General features: G+C 37.2%; 1 protein-coding gene across 7 annotated transcripts in view; it reads right to left on the bottom strand.

The window, feature by feature from the left end:
- Positions 1-1255: 1255 nt before the first annotated feature.
- Positions 1256-23767, bottom strand: part of TMEM131L (transmembrane 131 like) — an 86434-nt gene continuing 63922 nt past the window's right edge. For 3 of the 7 annotated variants that reach the window (XM_032223750.1, XM_032223746.1, XM_032223752.1), the window contains 19 exons: positions 22646-22784; positions 22235-22344; positions 20385-20457; positions 19189-19337; positions 18108-18250; positions 17538-17724; positions 15997-16182; positions 15187-15333; positions 13214-13830; positions 12476-12630; positions 11433-11557; positions 10726-10865; positions 9695-9874; positions 8872-8950; positions 8260-8345; positions 5709-5826; positions 5394-5464; positions 3356-3498; positions 1256-1682 (listed from right to left, as the gene is read on the bottom strand). In XM_032223750.1, coding sequence (XP_032079641.1) covers positions 1404-1682; positions 3356-3498; positions 5394-5464; positions 5709-5826; positions 8260-8345; positions 8872-8950; positions 9695-9874; positions 10726-10865; positions 11433-11557; positions 12476-12630; positions 13214-13830; positions 15187-15333; positions 15997-16182; positions 17538-17724; positions 18108-18250; positions 19189-19337; positions 20385-20457; positions 22235-22344; positions 22646-22784 — 3127 coding nt within the window. In that variant the 3' untranslated portion in view covers positions 1256-1403. Of the gene's footprint in view, positions 1683-3355; positions 3499-5393; positions 5465-5704; positions 5827-8259; positions 8346-8871; positions 8951-9694; positions 9875-10725; positions 10866-11432; positions 11558-12475; positions 12631-13213; positions 13831-15186; positions 15334-15996; positions 16183-17537; positions 17725-18107; positions 18251-19188; positions 19338-20384; positions 20458-22234; positions 22345-22645; positions 22785-23767 lie in introns of those variants that run through there. The other 4 variants (XM_032223749.1, XM_032223747.1, XM_032223748.1 and 1 more) reach the window with 4 other exon arrangements.

Genomic DNA, 23767 nt, shown 5'->3' on the forward strand with positions numbered 1-23767 from the left:
TGTGGCTATCTCTAAAATGACTATATATTTATAAATAGCATATTGCTTATTGACATAAAGAAATGATAATGTCACATCGTGTTAGCATTTTTTGAAACAAGGGAAATTATTTATAACTTTTTTTTTAGTTCTAAGAGTATAAAATGAGTAAGACCAACAATTCAGCAAAAAGTGTTCCACAGCCACTTGCTATATTCATTGAAAACAAAGGGAAGAGAATGGAACAGCACACTTTATGCAAATATAGAAGTGAATTTCCCATAAGAAATCTCAACTATAAAGAATCCCAGTAGATTTTTGTGCAGGTAGCAAACTCATATATGATATGCAGAGACCAAACTTTAGAACATTTATATATATTTTCACAACGTTTTATGTTTTTAATGTGAAGAGAACATGATGAAGAAGATCGTTTTAATGTATTTTCACGTATTTATGTTTTTATTTTTAGAACTATAGCCCTATATCCAGAATTATGTTTTGTGGTAACTGCTGTTTGATCAAAAACTGCTAGAATTTTTGAAGACATGGTTATGGGGATATTAAATTTTCTTTGGCTTTTACACAGTTAATTGTACTACTCGACTTGACCACATTTGAGCCCCAAATTCTGCTGCTAAGCGACATTGTTATGTGAGTTTTATCCCATTTTAGGACCTTTCTTGCCACAGTTGTTAAGTGAATCACTGCAGTGGTTAAGTTAGTAACACGGTTAAATGAATGACCACTGACTTTGTCAGAAGGTCACAAAAGGTGCTCACATGACCCAGGGACACTGCAACCATCATAAATATGAGTTAGTTGCCAAGCCTCTGAATTTTGTTCCCATGACCATGGGGAGGCTGCAACAGTTGTAAGTGTGAAAAACAGTCATAAGTCACTTTTTAGCCCCATTATGTTGAACAGTCGCTAAACAAACTGTTGTAAGTCGAGGCCTATCTGTACTGCTCTTGGTTATTTCTATTGCTATTTTTTTCTATTTATTGCTCTTAACTGCCTTAAAGCATCATAAAAAACAGACTATAAACTTGATAAATAAAAATATGTGAAATAGAAGTTAATGAAGTCAGAAAATGCTGGTTAGATGGTTTTTCATCTCGAAACAAGACAAACTTAAAACTTTCTTCTTTCCAAAAATGAAAAGAGAAAGCAGTTATGGAATCAATAGCACGATACCGCTGCTTGAGATTTCTTTAACACCATTGTTTGTCTTATTGTTGAACATATTTTATCAGAAAAGAGAACTTCCAGATGCCTTGGTAAAAAAAAAAAAGTTTATTTTCCATACAAAAGTGCCAAAATAATGACCAACATTGAATTCTAGTTCAACCAACAGCTCGTTCTAGTAATCAAAAGAAAAAGCATTTTTTTAAGTTCACATTTTAAAAATGACATTCTTTTTTTCACACGTTTCCACAATAACCCGAGTCCCTAGGAAGAGAGAAGTTTGCATTCCGATTAGCTGCTGAAGTCCATATATCTAAGTTCATGTAGGCACGGAATGGGTTAAATCTCGGGTAACATTCCTGCTTACATAGGACCGCCTGGCTCTCCACCTGGGCTGAATGCTGAGTGGCAGCGCTGATGGGGCAGCAGTTGTCATAGACATCATTCTGAGGGGCCCAGATGGAACCGAAGAGGCCAGACATGGGTGACAAACTCCTGGTGCTCGAGAGGTAGGACTGAAAGGCAAAGAGAAGGTATCACTGGAAGTGCAAAAAATGTCTGGTTACCAGGAACAAAGCAATTAACTAGCACTTGAGATACTGAAGCAAGCAAGCTAAGCTGAAAATTAAATTAAAATGAAAATAAACATTTTATTTTTATGCACATTTTGCTGAAGGACCAGCCCCCCCCCCTTTTCCTTTTACAAACATATCAATGCATGAACAGTGTGGCACCTGGATGTCATATGTTCAAATACGAATAAAACTAATAAAATTACTGTATTTTTCGGAGTATAAGACACACCAAGGTTTTGAAGAGGCAAATTAAAAAAATGTTTTTGCACTCTGCAAACCTCCCCCAAAAGGCCAATTTTTCACAAAAACAGGCCTGTTTTTTCTCCAAAAAAGAGGCGTGAATAGCCTTTAGGGGGCTTGCAGAGTGCTTTTGGGGGTGGAGGGGCCAAAAATGAGCAAAAAAAAGATCCGTTTTTTGCTCATTTCTGCCCTCCCCAGCCCCCAGGAACTCTCTAAAAGCTTCCTAGAGGTTTTTTCTCCAAAAGAAGGCATGGATAGCCTTTAGGAAGCTTATAGAGTGCTCCTGGGGGCTGGAGGGGTAAAAGTGAGCAACAAACAGATAGTTTTTCGCTCATTTCTGCCCTCCCCAGCCCCTAGGAGCTCTCTAAAAGCTTCCTAGAGGCTATGCACAGGTTTTTTGGTGAAGGGGGTGAAGTTTCGGGAGGCAAAAAAATGCTGTATTCAGTGTACAAGATGCACCCAGATTTTCAGTCTCTTTTTTTTAGGGAAAAAGGGGCTTCTTATACTCTGAAAAATACAGTAATCATAATGATTACATTCAACCAACTTATATATTTCTAATAGTAACACATAATTATATTAAGTTGCAATCTGTCATTATTCAATTATTTCATGTTTTTCTTGTTATTGTTCTTATTTTATTATATAAAACGTATACATTAATATTCCCCTTTCCCCATTTTCTATCTCTTATTCTAACTTTCAGTTATGTCACTCTTTATTAAAAGACGTTTTCTTTCTATCCTACCTAACTTTTAGTCATGTCACCCATCTAAAAAAGGAAAGGAGAGAAGGAGAAAAAGAAAAGCAAATCAGAACAATACCAATAAAAATATATCATCTATCCATCGTCTCTTGCCCGCTTCAATACTTTAATTGCTATGCTTCTTTTTGACTTGCCTCCCATATTCCTCTCCTAGATCATTGTTAAGGACCAGCCTTAACAAAGTCTTTATGTCCTCACAGCCCCAAATTATCCAAGCATGTTCTCCAGGTAAACATGGATTGGAACACTCTGTTTCCCAAAACCTACTCCTGTGCCTTAATCACTGTGCCAGAATTATAAATCTATTTTTATATCCAGAAAAAAATAATCCAGCATTTTTCCATTTTCCTTTACTCATTTCATCACCTGCATAATGAAAATGTGTATTTAAATACGTACTGAACAATAAAATCTATGCAACCCAGAACGTGTCTTATTAAATGTGCCAAAATTACAATCGAAACTGAAGCCACCTAAATTTTGAAATGTGAATGTTAAATACCTCACACTTTAAAAAAAGAAACCTAATATGTAAACGACAACCCCAAAAGATTATATTTGAACTATTATAACAGAATGCATGAAACAGTCCACCTATAACACTTACTGTTGGGTTGACATAACTGGTGGGTTCCCATGTTGGAGGAAGGTTAGGTGGGGTGTTCCATGAAGACTGACAGCTGTGATCAATGAAGCCTGAATTTTGAATTTCTTCTGTGCACGGAAATCCATTATGGTAATTCATATTTTCTTTATTTTAGGAGACAGAAGGGTTTTAAGTATTAGTTGACTTTGTATCAAAGTGCAATTCTATATATTGCATGAATAAACATATATAGTGCTCTTTATTTACATTAGCTATCTGAATAATCACTATATGAATCCTGCTTGTATGCCCAGCTGACAGAAGCACATAATGAACTCTGGCTAATCTCCATAAACCAAAAGGGGTCAGTCCAGATTAGTATTCACATGGGAGGCCTCTATGGCTATTTGGGAAAATTTTAAATTCCCCAAATAAGGCAGCGGAAAACTACTTCCCATTGCTATTGATATACCTGTATAATCCATCATAAATATATTGGAACTTAAAAGTAGATTTCATTTTTACATCCTGTTTTTTGTTCATTTGTATGGGAGAGGAGAAGACAGTCTATACCAGGGGTGTCAAACTCAAGGCCCAGGGGCCTGATTCAGCCCATGAGATGCTTAGATCTGGCCCGCAGGGCTGCCCTGGAAACAGCAACTGGCCTGTGATGCCTCTGTCAGGAAAACAGCACTCGGGAAGGCCACATGTGGCCCTCGCGAGCTCCGTTTTCACTGGCAGAGGGTTGAAGGAGACCATCACAGCCAAACACAGATCTTGGGAGCCTGTTTTGTTGGCAGAGTGCTCAGGCCACCACAGGCGCTCCACAACATGAATGATATTATGCTGGTCATGCCCACCCTGGTCACACCTTCCCCAGCCCTCCAAGGTCAAATACAATCCTGATTTGGTGCTCAGAGAATTCGAGTTTGATACGCCTGGTCTACACTAAATAACAACATAGGTTGGATGACTGAAGAACAATATCCATTTCTCAGATACTAAAGGTGAAGGAGACTGAAAGAGGCAAGCTGCCATACATAAAGAGGAAGTGGGCAACTAAATAGGGTGGATAAAAGCCAGGAATCCAGTCTAAAAGATCACTTTGGGGAGATAGATAAGAAGGAACTAAGTTGTTAAAGAAACAAAGGAAAAAATGACAGACAACAGAAGTTGGGCCAACAAGGAAAGAGTAGTTGCTAGTCTTGTCAATCAACAAAGCAATAGATGCAAGGATTTGGGAAATAAAAGGGCTCCTGACTCTGAGTTGTTTTTGAAGCTTCTGTCCATCTGTCTAGTGCCTGCCAGTCTAATTGAGAAAAACATGGAACAGTGTGAATGTATATGAGAAAGCACAAATATATATCTATTGTAATCAATAAAGTTCTACTGTTGCTTTACAGTCACCAAGTCTCCATGTATTCTAAAGAATCAATTGTGCCTTGGTATTTGGTTGAAAGTGATTTTAGTATGGATATTTTCCAGGGTTGTGTGTGTGTGTGTGTGTGTGTGAGAGAGAGAGAGAGAGAGAGGGAGGGAGGGAGAGGGAGAGAGAGAGAGAGTATGGGGACAGTGCAATATGGATAGAGTTTAAAAGCACATTAACAAGCTAGGATAACAACCAAAGCTGTTCAATGGAATTCTGAATGCCTATTTAAGTATACCTAAGGTAAATGTAAAAGTTCCTCTCACACAAGTGCTAGTCCTTCCTGACTCTAGGGGGCAGTGCTCATCTCCATTTCTAAGCCAAAGAGCCAGAGCTGTCCGAAGACGTCTCCATGGTTATGTGGCCGTCTTGACTAAACACCAAAGGCACACAGAATGCTGTTACCTTCCCACCAAAGGTGGTCCCTATTTTTCTACCTTCATTTTTTTATGTGCTTTTGAACTGCTAAGTTGGCAGAAGCTGGGACAAGTAACGGGAGCTTACATGGCGCTAGGTGTTCGAACCACCGAACTGCCAACCTTTCTGATCGACAAGGTCAGTGTCTTAGCCCTTATTAGGTAAATAGTGTACCTATTTCCATGTAAAATACTAATGGTTCTGTAGAAGACTTACCATACTCATTCACTTCTACTGGACAGTACATGTTAAGCTGGCCATCACAGGGTGAATTCCAATCAACAAAGCTATTGCAAGATTTAAAAAAAAAGTGTAAGAAAAACTTTAGAAAGATTGAATTAAAACCAATACCTTGGCTTAAACGTCACAAACCCCCCCCCCATATTTCTCATAAAACAGCCTAATCGGGATCCCTCCATTTCTCCCAGATATGAGAGGACAACTCCCAGCTCCCACCTCCAACACACAATCTCAGACTATGAAGATCTTAGTAAAAATATACAAGCAATAATAAAAAATAAATAAACCTGCCCATTATGTAATGAAGGGTTTTCCTGGATCAGGCACGATACATTGTTCTCAAGACTGTAATTCATGCTATTTGTCAGACAGATAGGCTGGGGTGACCACAGATCTGCTGGATAGAGACCTAGAAAGGCAAATAAAATTTATAGCATGTTATATATTTATACTATATATACGTTTCGACGAAGTCTCATTCGTCATCTTCAGGCTGCTTCAGGCTACTTCAGGCTTGGTGTTTCCAGGAGTAATGTGAGATCTCGGCTGTTTCTTCCTTTTAACTGCCAGTGGGGGTTTGAACTGATTGGGTGGGGGCTTGGCTGTGTCTTGATTGGGTGGAGGTGTGTCCTTATTTGGTGGAGGTGTGTTCTGTTCTGATTGTTTGGGGGGTTGTGTTTCATGTAAGGGTAGGAGGGGTTTTAAAGAGGCTAATTGTGCTTTTGCAGTCTGGCTTCTGGTTCTGGGTTGTGCCTCCCCATCAGTTTGTGATCAGTTTGTGACACGTCGCGACATCAAAACGTCGCCAAGACATCTCCAATTCTACGCGGGAGAAAACCCGAATAACTATATATATATATATATATATATATATATATATATATATATATATATATATATATATATATAGTTATTCGGGTTTATATAACACTATATATATATAAAGCATCAGCATTACAATACTATGCAACACTGTATCTCCACCCAAACAAATTAAATTTTATCATATACAACATTCTAATCACTTAATTGGCTGAGGTTTATACAGTTTTGATATAAAAGTTCAAGTACAATATATTTGAAGGGCATAAGGCTGAAGATCATCCATCATATGAATTTGAGTTATGATTTTTCAGCCAGTATCAAATTCTGCAAATTCAGGAGATACACTTTGTCATGTGACATCATGACTTTTTTTCTGTTAGCTAAACTGGGTGGAGGCGTGGCCAGCGCATGACATATCCAGGCTGTGAGCCGCGGGTTTGATAGCCCTGCTATAGACGAAAGTTGAATTCTTAGAGATTCTGGGAAAGATAATATATTTGCAGAAAGTGATAAGCTAGTCCCCAGCTCTCCTTTTGTAACCATGTCCATTTGAGACCAATAAATTTTAGAGGAGGATGCTGAATTATTATATTCACAGGACTATTCCAGTCTTTTCAAATGCGCCTTCCAGAAGCAGGCATATTTAAAAATGGGAGTCTATGGGAAATGGAAGAATGAGAAGTGGATATTTTTTCTGAAAATGCTGGATAAGCAAGTCCTTCTGCTTTAACTACTTTATGCTCCCATTCATCATTCTCATTTTATGACTTAGATGACAATTAATTAGACAAACAAATGAGCAAAGAGACTTAATCTGCTTGTTCGTTTATTTCTATCTGGCATGTTTGTATCTAATTTCTGCCATTTTCCTAATATCTGCCCATAAAAAGCTAAGTAAATTCCTTCACTGCAATATCTCAGTCTATTTACATGAAAGTTGGTATTCTTGGTTTAAGGTATTCAGAGGAGGAAATGCATTTGCAAACTTATTTTAGCTTTAACAAAACTTCTCATCAGACTTATTTTTGATCTCTTGTGAACAATAAGCTGATCAGCAGTTCTTATTTTTTGTGGGAAACGTCATTTTAATTTTTATAGTACTTTTATGAAAGATTGCAATTTACAACAATAAAAATTAATGCAAATCTAAAAAACAATAAAAAGTAAAAATGAAGAAGAAAAGACAAAAGCAGAAAAAAGCAGAAAAACAAGGAAAAATAAGAATATAGTAAGGCAAGAAAAGAGAAATATATAAAGAAATGACTTCCTCTTTCATCAAAAAATACAGGTAGTCCTCCAATTATAACTGCAACTGAGCCCAAAATTACTGCTGCTAAGCAAAACAGATGTTAAGCGTGTTTTGCCCCATTTTATGACCTTTCTTGCCATAGTTGTTAAGTGAATCACTGCAGTTGTTAAGTTAGTAACACAATTGTTACGTGAAACTGGCTTCCCCACTACACTGCTTTTGTAACTGAGGACAACTTATATGAACAATTTTAGTAACTTATCAATTTAAAAATTACATTTTAAAAAGTTCCTTTCCACTTATTTATTTGACTAGGATTTCATCTAGACTTTTATCTTCTTTTAAATGGATACTGCCTGTAGATCCCATCCAATTTTGTCAAAGGGGCATGGTGGTGGATGCATTCAATGCAGCTTCAGATTTCTGAATTAAAGTTTCAGTAAATAAGAAATTAAGTATAAGTATAGCGGAAAAACAGAAAGAATACAAGGGAATTTTAATATCTAATGTATTCCTGTTAAGTTAATGAAATTTAAGCAACCGTTCATCCTAAATAATCTACCTAGTTTCACTTGAGTTACATAAATCATAGTGAAACTATATTAAAGATAAGTTAATCATTAGTCATATAAAATTGGATATATCAGAAAGAAAATGAGTAATGCAGGACTGCTTGGATGATCTGCCTTATATTACAAACAATAAAAATTGTGCATGAAATTCTGATATGATTTAGTTACCATATCAGATCTTTTTAAAATAACCAACCTTCATTTTTGTCTTGATCTGTGGTTATATCAGTGAAGCTGGGACACAAATTCTCTGGATACTGTGTGATACTGTTCACTTCTCTACTAAAATTAAATATAAATATATTTATATTTTTAATGATCAACATAACTTTTCCACTGCAAAGAGTATAACCATGGTTATGTTCATAAATAGACATATATGCACATATATTCCAGGCATGATATCTAATGTAACCAAGTAAAAAAAGGTTTTTTGATAAAAATATTTGCATGGCAACATGTTTTTTTGTCTGATCTCAAAATACAAAGCAGTCAGATTTGATTAATATTATTGAGAAAATCTAAGACTTAACTACAGTGAGAGAGAGAAATCATCCCATAGGCTATGGCAAACCTCTGCTATATGGCTCCCCAAAACATGGACATAGAATTTAAAAATATATTTATCTTGTTAAACCAAAAAGGAGGTACATTAATATTTTATATGAAATAAACAGTTAAAAGTATTATCAAATGTATTAGTAAGTTTAGAATTAGAATATTTGCTTTTCATTTCTTTGTTAGTTATATTTGAAACAGTTGGTCTGTGACTGAGCAATACAAAAGAGGAACTATTAAAAGTCTTTACCTGGTGTTGCAGATATTGTGGGAAAGATTTAAAGTGATGGCCGTATCAGGTGAAAAATCATTACATGAAATACTTTCCCCTGCACAAAGCAAAATTAAGAATCAGGGACTAGAATAACAAATACAATATACTAACTTTGGGACTATATGATTTAACAGGCAGTCCCTAAGAGGACTTTTAGCATCTTTCTAGAGATTTTCTGTAGATTCCCAAAAGTCACAGAAAAGGGAAAAAAATTGAGGAATAAACATAGCTCTCCCATCCAGAACTAGCATTTAAGACCACAATGCCAGAAACAATTAATTCATAATGTACAAATTTGATAGCAATAGCACTTAGACTTATATCTGCTTTATAGCCCTCTCTAAGCTGTTTTCAGAGTCAACATATTGCCCTCAACAATTTGGGTCCTCACTTTACCTTGGAAGGATGGAAGACTGAGTCAACCTTGAGCATGGGAGAATTGAACTGCTGGCAATCAGGAGAACTAGCCTGCAATACTACATTCGAACCAGTGCACCCCCATGGCTCTTTTGATAAATAACTATATAAATAAACTTGTCTCCTTGCCTTCAAAAATAATACATTTCAATGTTCCTTTAAACTATGCTATTAACAACTCATGAGACTATTAAAATGCATTTAAATTTAATGCATAAATTTAATAAGGATTAACAAGAAAAGCAAATAGGAATTGCTAATGAAAATACTTGATTGTTTATATAGGTAGTAAGGGGGGTGGGGTAGTCAGGAGTTTAATGTAATGCAATGATGTTTTCCCAAAACAGAAAAGAGAAAGAACATGTGTCCAGACCCCACATACTTGAAGGAAATAAATGTCTGCTAGGAATCTTCTTATCTCCATCTGAACTGCTAGTGCTGCTCCAACTGCCCCAGCTGCCCCGACTGGCCCGGACGCTTCCAGAAGAACTTCCACAATCTGAACTTGAGTCTGAACAAAACCTCTCCAAGCACTTCTTCTTAGGCCACTGGTAGAAACCTTCTTCGGGAAGCAGTTAACAAAACCAAATGTTAACACTTGCATCATTGCATTCTCACAAATAAGAAAACATGTGACTACCAGGATATCAGATTTTCTCTTCTATTCCATCTTTTGTTAGACAGAAAGATTAAGCAATTTAAACAAATGGCAGACTAAGAGAGAGCTCATTTCTAAACTAGGACTATCCCTGAAGATTAGACATGTTCAAGGTTTTATAAATATTTTTTTTTGTCACTGGTTTCCATTCTCCTAATCCAGTGATAGTTAACCTTTCTGTCACCGCGTTCCGCCCTGCGTGCTGGAACTGGCATGCAGAATCATCCCACCTGGAATGTGAGGACTCACCGGCCTTCGTGAGTGCAGGAGCACCAAAACTCAGAAGAGCAGTGTTCTGGCACGCACCGGCACACAAACTTCCAGTTTCCGGTGCGGGCATGCACCTGACAAACAGCTGGCCATTGTGCATGCATGCACCAAAAACCTGGAAGTTCAGGTGCCGTTATGCACATGCATGCTAGAACTCTACTCTTTCCGTTTCAGGGCTCCCACATGCGAGAAGGCCAGCTGGCCGGCACACGTTTGTGCACAGGAAAGCGGAAAAGGAGCCAGAGATGCCATGCATCCCTGGGCTGGCTCTGTGTGCCACCTCCGGCACATGTGCCATAGGTTCTCCACCACAGTCCTAATCAAAAGTCAAATATAAAGACTAGAATGTTCTCCTTATTATAGCATCAAATCAAATCATTTTTTTGTTTCTTGGATTTGATTTGAGGATTGAGATAACAAAAAAAGGATTTCAAATGAAAAACTGGTTACTATTGTTTGCCTTCCATTTACATTTTACTACCTACCTGCTTCCCTGTGCGCAGATTTATCATCTCCTTTGCAAGTTTCCCCGTTGCTTTGAGCACACCAATTTCTTATGTTAATAGTAGTTCTAAGTTCATGTCTTTCACTGCACACATGCTTCAGTTCAGCCTGTTCAGGAACCCTGTAAAAATGTACCCCAAACAAGAAGAAAAGCCTTATTTTTTTTTCTTTCCACTCTGATCAGTGAATGAATAAATGGCAACAATGCATATTAAGATTAGATGCTTGGGTTAAATAGCACATGAACAGCAACTGAAACACCAAATGTTATGTGTTAGCAAGAGAACGAGTGAAATAATTATAAAATAATACATGGCGCCAAACTCTCCCGTTCTTACACAGAATTACTATTCCTTTTTGGCAAAGGTTTCTGATCCAGCCAAACAATTCTGTTTAAAAAACAATTTCTTCGTTTTCTCTCTCCTCAGAGTCCTTTTAGCATTCATTCTAAAATAGTGCAGAAACCCCTAGAAACAGCAGCAGCAGCAGCAGCAGCAGCAGCAGCGGTAATGGAAGAAGAGGAAAGGATTGGAAAAAGTCCTTCCTTCTATAGACAGGGACATTCAGAATAAAAATACACTCAAAGATTGCTAGCACTCTCTGAACACATCCAATAAATTTAAAGTAGTAGAAACAGTGCTGATCTTCTAACTTTAAAATGTGAATATGTGATGGTAGTGATGCATACCGTGAAGAGATGTTTATATGCTTCTTCTTATTTTTTCTGTTTGTCCTATGTCTATTCCAGCTCGTATTGGGCGTGTGTCCATCTTTTTTCTCTTGAGACCCATTTTTTCGGTGAACTTCTTCCTGCTGAAAGACACATATGTGCTAGAACCACATTCAATATAACCGACTATTGAAAGATTACCATTTCATGATACTGAATATATTAGCGTAAAGTTTTTTTTCTATTTCTTCTCTGATACTTTTATTCTGTTTTGAATTAGAAAGGGCTGGAATGGGAGCAAGAATAAGTAGTACAATTTTGACAAAAACCAGGTCAGCATCACTATTAGCAGATCTACTATAAATGCTCCCTCTGACTTACTTTCTTGTTTTTCTTTTTTTTTCATTCACTCACTCATTCACTCACTCACATTGCTGTTCCACTGAGGTTCAAAGTTTCCTTAAGTTATTTCAGCTTTGTATTATATAGTTGCAGCCAGGGTTAATCAAAGAGAAAATTAAAGGTAAGTTTCATGCATGCATATTTTGTTCTGGTGTTAAGACCACAAAATTGTAAATCTAAAGTGAATCAAAGAATATAAATAACCTCATGTAGTGTATGCAGCATCTAATTTGATCTAAGAGACTATGGAAAGCTTTGAAACAATTCTTTTTAATTAAATCATTTAAACTTATTAATTTGTAAAAATGGAGCTCATTAATCCACTTCAACCAATCTTCATATTTTGAAAGAGTTTCTTCTTTTTAACAATTGTTTATAATGATTGCTTGTACTTTATTGCTAGTAATATCAATTGTTGTCACACACACACATAGTGTCTGGGGCGTACTGATAGACAATTGTTAAAAAGTATGAAACAAGAACTGAAATATGGCTACTGTATAAAGTTCATCTTGTTGAAACCACTGGGCTTTTATTAGCTTTGATAAAACTTTCCAAATTGGATTATATTTAACCCCCACCCGCAATCTATCATATTGTGGCTGTTGTTGCTTTTTTAAAAAAAGTAATTACTGCAAAGAAGAGATATAAAAACAAACCTCAGCAGAAATCAATTCCCGTTTTCCAGAATACAGTAATTCATCTTTAAGTCCTTTATTCTCTAACTTCTCTGTGGAAAGCTGATCGCTTGCCTGTTTTTGCAACGTCTCAGAGTTTCCTGTTTCATTCCCGAGAGGCACTTGCTGACTATTTCCTTAAGCAATAAAGAGACATGTACTTTATAATAACCACTAATAAACCATGTATTACTTGAAATTTATAGTAAAGGTTAGTGATATGTTACATTGGATTTTAAATTCTCAATTTCTTAGCTGAACGTATTCTTTCATCAGATTCTTTAGAAAAAATATTTGGGTCTGACTAGATAAATAAAATATTGGCAAAACCCTTTTCGTTCTGGAAAGTAAAATAAATGTGAAGAAAACTAATATTATATTTCAATCACATAAAACTTTCTCTGAAGGAATTTCTTCATTTACAATTCATCTTAATCCTAGTAAATATGCCTAAAATTGCAGACTTTGTGTCATATCTGTATATCTTTTCTGTTAAATGCTGAAAATCCAATTAAAAGCCACTTCTTAAAAGTATTAAAATACTTGGGTTGCAATATAATGTTACTATTACTAAAATATTTGACATAGTCCAGCTTCTATGGCCATAATTCTAGCATTATTTTCAAAATTCTAGAAGTTAACAAAAACTATTTTCTCTGCATGCATATTTCTCTGTTGAGTTTATTCAAAACAACACCTTTTTGATTTTTTTAAAAATACCTCCATTTTTCCGGGAACTCTCTTGAAATTCTGCTTGTTGTTGAGGTGAAGATCTTGGAAAGTGACTCTCAGACAATTTCTTTGATGACTTTGAAGGACATAACTCAGGTTCTTTGAGATCAGCTAAATTTTCTGAAGTCTTAAGATTCGTTTCCTTAGGAAACATATTTGTTTGAAGACCCTCCTTCAAATTGCAATCTGAAGAAATGTTTTTCATAAGTGTTGCACTTTTCAATGCACTTTCGTCTTTATCAACAAAGTTCCCTGGATGTGTTAAGTTCTTTTGCATGTTCATGTTTACGCTATTTGCATATTTCAAGCTCAGCCAGTTTTCATTAACAGTACAAATGTCTTCCTTTGGTGATGAAATAGGATCTTCAATTGACTGGTTCGGCTTATCATCTGTTGTCAGAATGTTGCTGCTAGTTGTTGTGCTTGATTTTTGTTTACCGTAGTATACAGAACATTTATGTTTCTTCTGAGAATGGCTGTATGTTGCCGGACTCCTCTTGGCAGCATTTTGGCTCCGACTGGTGGCAGAGCCCACCAAAAGGGATCCTTTTCCTTTTCCTTTGTCAGAAGAACTGTAAGTCTCAGTGAACGCTCTGCAGCTACTCCTGATTTTAAAATAAAATTATAAGGCTTACTATAAAAAAAGGATTGCATGGTTGCACTTGCACTTAGACTTACATACTGCTTCACAGTGCTTTTACAGCCCTCTCTAAGCGGTTTACAGAGATAGCATATTGTCCCCAACAATCTGGGTCCTCATTTGACCGACCTTGGAAGGATGGAAGGCTGAGTCAACCTTGAGCCTGGTGATATTCGATCTGCCAAACTGCTGGCAGCCAGTGATCAGCAGAAATAGCCTGCCTGTACTACACTCTAACCACTTTGCCACCATGGCTCTTAGTTGATACTTCTAAAACAATTTCTGTGTTTGCTATGTCTTTCAGTTTTATATTTCCTGCCTCCTTTATTATATGTCATAACAAGAATATTCATTTTTTACTTTATTTATCTATTAAACTTATATGATGTCCATCTTGCCTAGATTTTTGTCCCAATTCCACTAGAGATACTGCAAAATAGCAAATACACATATACTCTGATATGCAAATATGGAAATATAGATTATGTATACCGTATATACTCGAGTATAGGCCGACCCGAATATAAGCCGAGGCACCTAATTTTACCACAAAAAACTGGAAAAGTTATTGACTCGAGTATAAGCCTAGGGTGGGAAATGCAGCAGCTACCGGTAAATTTCAAAAATAAAAATAGATACCAATAATGTTTTTGAATATTTATTTCAAAGAAAAACAGTAAACTAGCGGTGTATTCAATGAAATACTTCACTCACCTCATGATGCTGATGTCCCGCTGTGATGATGATGTCCCGTGCAGCCGCGGGAGCGATGTCCCGCCTCCTATGACACACGGCACAGTGATTCCTATCATTGGATCACTGTACCAGAGGAGGTGGGACATCGCTATGTGGCTGCTTGCCATAACAAGGAGGAGGTGGGACATCGTTGCAGAGCGGCAGGAGGGGGAGGAAGGGGAATCGTAAGACAGCCCTGCATTACATTAGAACGTGAGGAGGGGGGATGGTGCGGTGCACGCTGCGCGGCAAACTGACACAGAGGGAGGGGAAACTCACAGGGGCACTGGGCCATTCACGAGTGTCACCCAGCGGCATGGCCCCGCCCCTTTTTCTCCTCCATTTCGGGCAAATTTTTCACTGACTCGAGTATAAGCCGAGGCGGCTTTTTCAGCCCAAAAAGTGGGCTGAAAAACTAGGCTTATACTCGAGTATATACAGTATCCAAACTTTTTAAACTTGTCTTATTAGTATAAAGCAGCAGTCATCCCAACTAAGATCTTAGGAATACCAATCTATACCACAATCTATAATTTTTAAATAAGATTTCCAGGAATTTTATATATAGAAAGATAAAAGGCATTACTTGTAAGTTTCAGAACTGATGATATCCACAGAATTGTTGTTTTGCAGTGTAGAATTATGATTTGACCGCTGTCTTGACTTCATGAATTCTGTTAAAATATACTGTGCTTGCTGGAAAGCTATTAAGATCACACCAAATAAGGACAAACTGCAAGTGCAAACACACGGATAGAAACAGTACTGCAAAATGTGCAAAAATGAAAGTCCATTTAATCTCAATTTAATAAAATACATTTGAAGGCACCAAGAAGTTATAGTCAAAGAATGATTACCATTATAAAAGCTGCCATATCCTAAACTTTGTGTGGCAAGGGGTTCAATATGCATGGCATGTATCCTATCCACACTATTTTAAAGTCATCTGTGATCCTGACAGATTCCATAATTTACTGAGCCTAGCATAATGCAAATCCCACTAAGGAACAGTATGTGGGATGTAGGATTTTTTTCCACCAGAATAAGTGGGCTGTCAGAGTAGCAGCACCTTCACATATTTTAGTTTCTGTTTTACAGCTGAGATTATCCTCTTCCTGATAATGTTCTCCAATGTATGTTCTTCAATGCCTGATAAGATACCAAGCAATTTCGTTGAGACCAACTATCTGTATGAGTAATTGTAAGAATTTTGTATTCATCAATATTCATCCTCTTTTATGATGAAATTTAAAAATCGACCAGAGGAAAAGATTAGTGGCAGTTGATTTAAAAAAAATCCACATCTGTTAAAATAATTTAACAATTATTCCTGTATGATTACAGAGTTTATTTCTCCTTAGGACCCCACTGAAAGCATCCTGAGAGTCTGCTTTACCTTACAAAGAGTACTGTGAGCCTCCAGAATGATTCTTCCCAACTGGGTCCTGGTACCACATCTGCACATAAGGGTAACAGATGGTGAGGAAGGGTCACGTTGAGTGTAAAGTGAAACTCGATGCCAGCAGCAGTAACCAGAGTCAGCTCACGAATAACCCAAGAGGATGTAAAATCTGGAGTAAAACTGCACCAGAAAAAGAAACCAAGACAATGAAGTTAGGACCTTTTTAAATAGTTCTGTCATAGTTGCTTTTGCTAGGAACAAGATCATTATGGGTAGTTCTCCAATTCCAACCATTCATTCAGTGACCATTCAAAGTTGTAGTAGCATTGAACGAGTGGTACTTACCCCTACTCTTCTAAGATACAGTGATCATATGTTCAAAATTTAGGTGTTTGCTGATCACCTTATAACTTTAGGCATGCTTCAACTCCCTTTACCTGCCTATCTTTTCTATCCCTGGTGCTCCACCACCCAATTGACCTTCATTATCTTCTTGCTCCTACTGCTGAAGAGATATATGCAAGGCTTTCTTGCCAGGGTCATACATGCTTGTGAGAAGCATGTATGACGAGGTTTCCTTGTGAGAACTAGGAAGAAGATCTCACGTGGTCAAAAGCTGCCTTGTGGAGGACCAGGCTGGGTATTCCTTGTCAGCGGTAAGAGCAAGAAGATGGCGAAGGTCAGTTTTTCAGTTGTGGAAGAATACTTTTATGAAGTCACTCCTTCCCTCTCTCTCTCTCTCTCCCCTCTCCCCTCCCTCCACCCTCTCTCTCATACACAAACACACATATACACACAGGCTTAAACTATGAACAAACTGTTCTGCTGAGGAGGAGACATTCTGAAGCTATATAAACACATGATGGCCTCATTAACTGCTCTAGTCAAGAGTAGTGCCAAAGAGTCACCAACATAGACATGTATCAAAGAAAGTGAAAATGGTAAAAACCCTGGGTAACAGGATTCTAAGGAATATTTTCCATTTTTAGCAGAAAGATGAATAGTGAAAAAGTGTAATCATTCCAACACAGAATGAAAAAATGCTTTGAATGCATAATCTTATTCTAATATATTTGTTGCAGTCTCTTTCAACCTCTCTCTTATCTAACAACTAATACATGTGAAATGCAAAACAGTTCAGGAAAGAATACCGTAACAAGAAACACCTTTGCTAGAAGGATAAGGAAGGCTAAAACACTCACAGATCTTAACTAGCCAATGGAACTTTTCTGTTTAGAGCATTATTGTTATTATTACAGATAACTAGGCCAAAAAACCCCAACCATAAATAATGATTTAAGAAGCCAGCAAAGCAAACTATGTCTTGTTAAAAGATCTCAACATCTAAAATAATGTTGCAAGTTACAGAATATGTTACTGAAGTAAAAATTTGTTAAAATCCTTACTAGAAAGAATTTGGGAATTATAGTATTTTCTATGAAAATGTTTTATGGCATGAATGTTCTGCTCATTATCAGTAATTAAAGACAATTGTAAGAAACAATAATTTTATTAATAAAAGCACAAATACTTACACAATGCTAATGTCACGTGAAGAATTTGGTGCCAAAAAGAACTCCCTGCAGTCAAGTACTTCAAACCCAAATCCTTGACAGTTGTACCCATTAATTTTCATAGACGTTATAGTAATAGGAAGATGACCAATGTTCTCGACTTTAAAGTTCTTTGTGATAGACAGAATATGCTTGCCATCTTTCAGTTCTGAAAATCATAAAATAGATATATTGTATTTTTATAGCAGTCTATCTATTTCAATGTCCTATACTGCTAACAAATCTTCAAATAATGCTGCTATGATACATTCATTTATATGCAAGGCAAGACAGTTAGGTGGGAATAGCAATGATATGCAATGCCTCTTCTACTACAGTTTTCCCTGTAGTAATGCAAAAAATATCAGTACTACATTGTTGCATTTATGGCATATATTTATGATCATAAATAGCCACAACAGGAATCAGAGATATGTGACATATCTGCATGTTATGAACCTAGTCTCTACACCTTTCTTTTAACCATACATATCTGTAAACTGGAAACTAATCCCTTTCAATCCCTTATCAACAGACAAATTTTCTACTCACGTCTTCTGCAGTCCATAAGGGTTGACTCTGGCACCTTAAATCGAAGAGATCCGCCAGCCCCAGGTAACCTTCCCCCTACTTTCAGTAATTCTCTCGCTCCAATGCCTTCAACATGAACCATATCCAGAACTGTCAAATTATTCCTGTAATAAATCAAGGAAAATTTAAATCAAATTTAACAACAAAAAATATTAGCACCATCACAAATCACCCAACAGCATACAATATGTGCAATATATCTCAAAGCAAAAAATTGGAAACATGCAATGATAATTCCTTTTCCTAATGTACCCTGTTTCCAGTGGTGTGTTGCTAACTGATTTATTACCGGTTTGCTTGCACGTGCATACAACACTTCTGTGCATGCACAGAAGTGTCTGGGTGGGTGGATGGAGCCTCCCACCACCGCCACTACCGGTTTGGCCGAACCGGGAGCAACCCACTTAGCCTGCTTCCCTGAAAATAAACTCTCCCCGGATAATATGCCCTCCCCAAAAATATTGCAACACAGCAGCAGCCGTGAGGTGACCATGCTCTCTGCCTCCTGCACCTCAAAAATAATAAGGCATCCCCAAAAATAAGGCCAAGTGCTTATTTCAGGGGTTAAAAGAAAATAAAAGCCTGTCTTATTTTGGGGAAAACATGGTATTAGTAATGAATTAACTTATCCTAATGAAGTAACTTATTCTGAAGACCTCATGGATAGGAACACCTTGAATTAACACTGGCTTCAAGATGTTGAAAAGATGTTTTCAATAATGGAAAGCTAAGAACATTATATTTCTCTGCATGAAACTGATTACTGGAGGTATATAACATAAAATATTATATATATATTTTATATGAGGGGTCTCAGTCCATGCTCTGGACCCAATCTGCAGCCCGTTGGGAACTGGGCCACACAAGCCACAGGCAAGTGCATGCAAAATCATCCCATCTCTACCGCCACTGCCGGTCCATGGGGTTGGAAAGGTTGATGATCACTGGTTTACATCACCTCATATCATTTCAGATGTGAAGCATTTTTAAAAAAATCTGCAATGAACTTTTTAGCATCACTCTAAGTAAAAAGTAGACCTACCTGACTAATATAAGGGAAGTTACTCTCCTGTAGTCAAGAGGTGTAAAGACAACACCAACTCTCTTCATTTCTAGAGGCTGCAATTTCAAATGAAGCATCTCAGAAGTAGACCTGCGATAATCATGGCCTTCCTGTGGTTCATCCCCCCCCAATAAAAATAAAAATAACAACATATTATTTATATTCGTATTTTTGGGCATCACTTAGCATTGATATGTATAGAGCATCTTTAATAAGTTAAATTAGTAAGATTATATAAGATAAAATTTATAAACTCAACAAAATATTCTGACGCCCTTTTAAGTTTGTAAGAAAATAATTCTTTTTCAAATTCTTTACTAAGAAATGAATGTTATTGAGATGAAGGCATATGGAACACTCTTATCTTCCCACCAACGATGGTTTTTATTTTTCTACTTGCATTTATACATGCTTTCGAACTGTTAGGTTGGCAGAAGCTGAGACAAGTAATGGGAGTCATTCCATTACGTGGCACTAGGGATTCGAACCACCAACCTTTCTGATCAACAAGCTCAGCATCTCAGCCACTGAACAACTGCATATACCCATTATATAGCATCAAATAACCAGTTTTCTGTATCTTTTTGCTATCACCCAGCAACTAAGATATGGTAAATCTAATAAATAAAAACTGACTACAACTAGCAAGTGAATCTTTCTTCAAGGTTTTCTCTCTTCATTTGCACTGAAGCAATCTTCTATAACACTTAAAAATATGGAGGTGCTTCTACCAAACTTTTTTTTCTTAACTCCTGTCATTAGTTACCTGTGGTAATCATTTTATTCAGTGGTAGAGCCAGTTTTTCTTTCAATTTTTAATCCTGACTGATTAAAGTCTGTATTCTAATTAAACTTTGCTCTTTTAATGTATACTCTCTAATAATAGGGTTTGTCTTTCTGTGACCTAACCTGTATTATTTGATTGTTCCATAAAAATGAAAAACCTGCAATAGAGACAATGAGTTTTTTTAAACGAATAAATAAATATTGTAAATCATGTAAAAGTTAATTCAATATTTCATAGCAAATAATAACCCTGAATAGTTGAGTGCCTTTTGTGTATATAAACAACACATTCTGAAAAAAGTTGCTAGAGAATGTATTTAATGCAGATCTATTTTTAAATTCCCTATATTTGTATGTATTACATCACTTTAACACAAGACATAACTTACCCGGTAAGTATACTCTTCTGTCAATCTGAATTCAGTGGTTGTATAATTAATAGATTGTATATTTGCACCAAACCTGCATCAAAATGCATTAAAATGGTTATACTCCCAAACACAAAATACAGCAGAGAAATAACTAAAAAGCTTAAGTTATTTAAGTTTCTATTTAATTCAAATATTTTGTTTTGAAGAAAAAATGTTACTCTGTTTCCCTGAAAATAAGACAGGGTCTTATTTTCTTTTTACCCCCAAAATAAGCACTTGGCCTTATTTTTGGGCAGATCTTATTATTTTTAAGGTGCAGGAGGCAGTAAGCGTGGTCACCTCATGGCTGCTGCTGTGTTGCAATATTTTCAGGGAGGGCTTATTTTAGCACATGCACTCAAAAGCCTGATTGGGCTTATTATCTGGGGAGGCCTTATTTTCAGGGTAAATACATGGGATGCACTACCCACAGATTTTTAATTGGCCGTTTTGAAATACTGCTCTTGTCATTGTACTGTAAGAAAGGATAGTACACAGTTCAAAGGTATATTATAAATTTTATTGCCAGAAGACATAATATTGCCACCATTAAGAATTTTGAGACAATTAGACAGATTTTCCTACACAATATAGCCACCAGAGATTGCTACTTTTGTCTAATTGAAAAAAGCAGGGCCATGTCATCCTGTGCAAAAGAGATGAAGGTGTCACTGCAATGCCAGTTCTGTCATTCTGCTTCTCTACCGTCCCCACTTTTCCAGCCTATTGCTGCAAATCATGAGAACCAGTTTAGTCTAGTAGTTACGGCACTAGGCCAGGGGTGCCATGGGCCTGATGTGTCACACGCTGGCCACACCCATGCCTGGTTTAGCGAAGAGAGGAAAAGTCACAATACGTCATGTGGCAATGCCGTGACGACGCAAGTTTGACATCCCAGCACTAAACTAGAAAGTGGGAAAGACTGTGAGTTCTAGCCCTGCCCGAGTCATAAAGGCCAGCTGAATGACACTGGGTCACTCACTCTCTCTCAGCCCAACTCAGCTCACAGGGTTGTTGTTGTGGATAAGGAAGTGTGTTGTATATGTTTGCTGCCTTGTAAAATAATAAAGGAGGAATGAATGAACAAATGAACAAACAAACAAACAAGCGAATGACAGAACCAATGAATGAAAGTACAGGATCATATCTGCTATCATTTATTCAAACCTCTGCATGTTCCATGTATGCTCTTTTCCATGGAAGCAAAAGCAACTGGAAATTGGAGCTCGTTAAGAACACAGAAGACCTAAAGATAGGGTGTCAAACTCAATTTCATTGAGGGCCGCATCTGGGTTGTGTTTGAACTCGGGGGGAGGATCGTGGGCAAGGCCAGCTCAATGTCACTCATGTCTGTGGCGCCTATGGTGGGCCGAGCGCTCTCCCAGTGAAAACCGGCTCTAGAGCTCCGTTTTCAGCTGCAACAGACTCCTACAACCTCTACCAGTGAAAACAGAGCTCTGTTTTTGCTGGCAGAAGCAGTCCGGGCTGGTCCTTCACTGCTTCCAGGGCAGCCCTGTAGGCCCGATCCGGCCCCCAGGCATTGAGTTTAACACCCATGACCTAAAGCATGCATGCACACATACCGTCTCTTCCGCTTTCTCTATTGCTTTCACACTTTTTTGATAAATTTAATAAACTTACAGTTTATTTATTTATAATCTGTTCTATTCCAGAGTGACCTCAAGTTAGTATAAAAGTAATAGAGGCCTAATGGCTATCATCACATCCCTCCCACTAACTACACATATTGAGTACCAAAGATATGGATGGAATTTTTTGTATGGGTTCAAATGAGAATAAAATAAAAGCCATATTCAAATGTGAATTACCATTTCCTGAGTAGAATCAGTGGAGCTTGAGGATCAGGATAGAAAGATAAAGGCAGGAGTTGCAATGTAACTGGGAAATATGAAGGGTTTCTTAGCGTAAAATATTTTACCTAAACAATTAAAACACAAGAATTCAAGTTATCAATATACAGTTTTAAGGCATTTTTGGAATGTTATACATTTTAATGCTTTGCCTCAAATACCAGTATTTACAATTATACATAATTGGCATATTCTATATGATTATAAATCTTTTTTAAAAATTATAATGGATGTGCAATGTGCTACACTAAATTATTGGCTTCACTCTGGTTTTACAATTTTCCAACACAGCTGATGTCAACATTCTTTTAAATTGATGCAATAGCTACACATTTTTTTTCAAGTTCCTAGTATAATATATAATCTCACCATGCTATTCATTGGTGCGGCTGCACTGAAGTTCAGAGTAAGACCAGCCTCTGACACCAAATGGGGAAAAGATAATGCAGATGATTCTTCTTCAGGGTTTTTTTGATAAGCAGCTTGAATAATTTCCCTAAGATTTCTTCTGTTGAGATAATACATATAAAACAATGGTCAATGAATTTAATGTTTTTATATAAATATCAATTACATACTTTTGAGTGGGAATATTTGTGAAATTAATTCTCATTTTTTTTAAAAAAAAACTTTATTTATTAAGTTTATTGGGCACCCACAGGGTAACTCTGGGCAGCTTACAATCCTAGGAAACAAATATACATATACATTTAAAATATACATAAATTAATACAAGCAAAGGCTATGATCCAATTACAGATGGGGTGAGTGGGTGGGTGTTAATTGATCAACCACCTCCATGGTTGATGTGATGCCCCCATTGGGGACCCAACTGAATGGCAGAGCCAGGTTGGCTCTTATGAAAACTGAGGATGGTTGGGGCCAACCTCACATCGAGGGGCAAGATGTTTCAGCGGCCAGATGCAATGGCAGAGAAGGTCCTTCTCCTGGACCCCACGAGCCAGAATAATCAGGCTGACAGGGCCTGCAGCATGCCTCATCCGCCAGCACGGGTGAGACAGGCCAATTCCAGTTGAATGAGATGGTGCCTCAAGTAGCATGGACCCTTGTCAATGGTTTTACTCTACTGCTTATAATATTTTTAAGAAAAAAAAGTTAAGACTAATTTTGACAGTGGCTGAACAAGATAACAATGGGATTAGAGATAAAGAAAACGACCGCTGACTTACCTGAATGGTCCTTCTATATGCGCTACGAGGGGAATCCAAGCATGGGTTAACTTTGTCCATTACCCTAGAGATTGAGTTACGTAATTGTTGGCCACGCCTCCTCTGACTGGATGGGTCAGTTTTGTACGAAGGTCAGCCGTTAAAAGATGTGTAGCAATGTCATTGATGGCCGTAGCCCAGAAAAAAGGTATCAATAGTCACGTCCAGAGTAAAGTCAAGTCATCAAGTCAGAGTAAAGTCAGTCATCGAGTCAGAGTCTTGATTTAGCCCTGGCCAGCCGAAGCCGCGGGCGGGTTTGGAT

Source organism: Thamnophis elegans, chromosome 9 (assembly GCF_009769535.1).
Source record: "Thamnophis elegans isolate rThaEle1 chromosome 9, rThaEle1.pri, whole genome shotgun sequence".
NCBI classification, from domain to species: domain Eukaryota; kingdom Metazoa; phylum Chordata; class Lepidosauria; order Squamata; family Colubridae; genus Thamnophis; species Thamnophis elegans.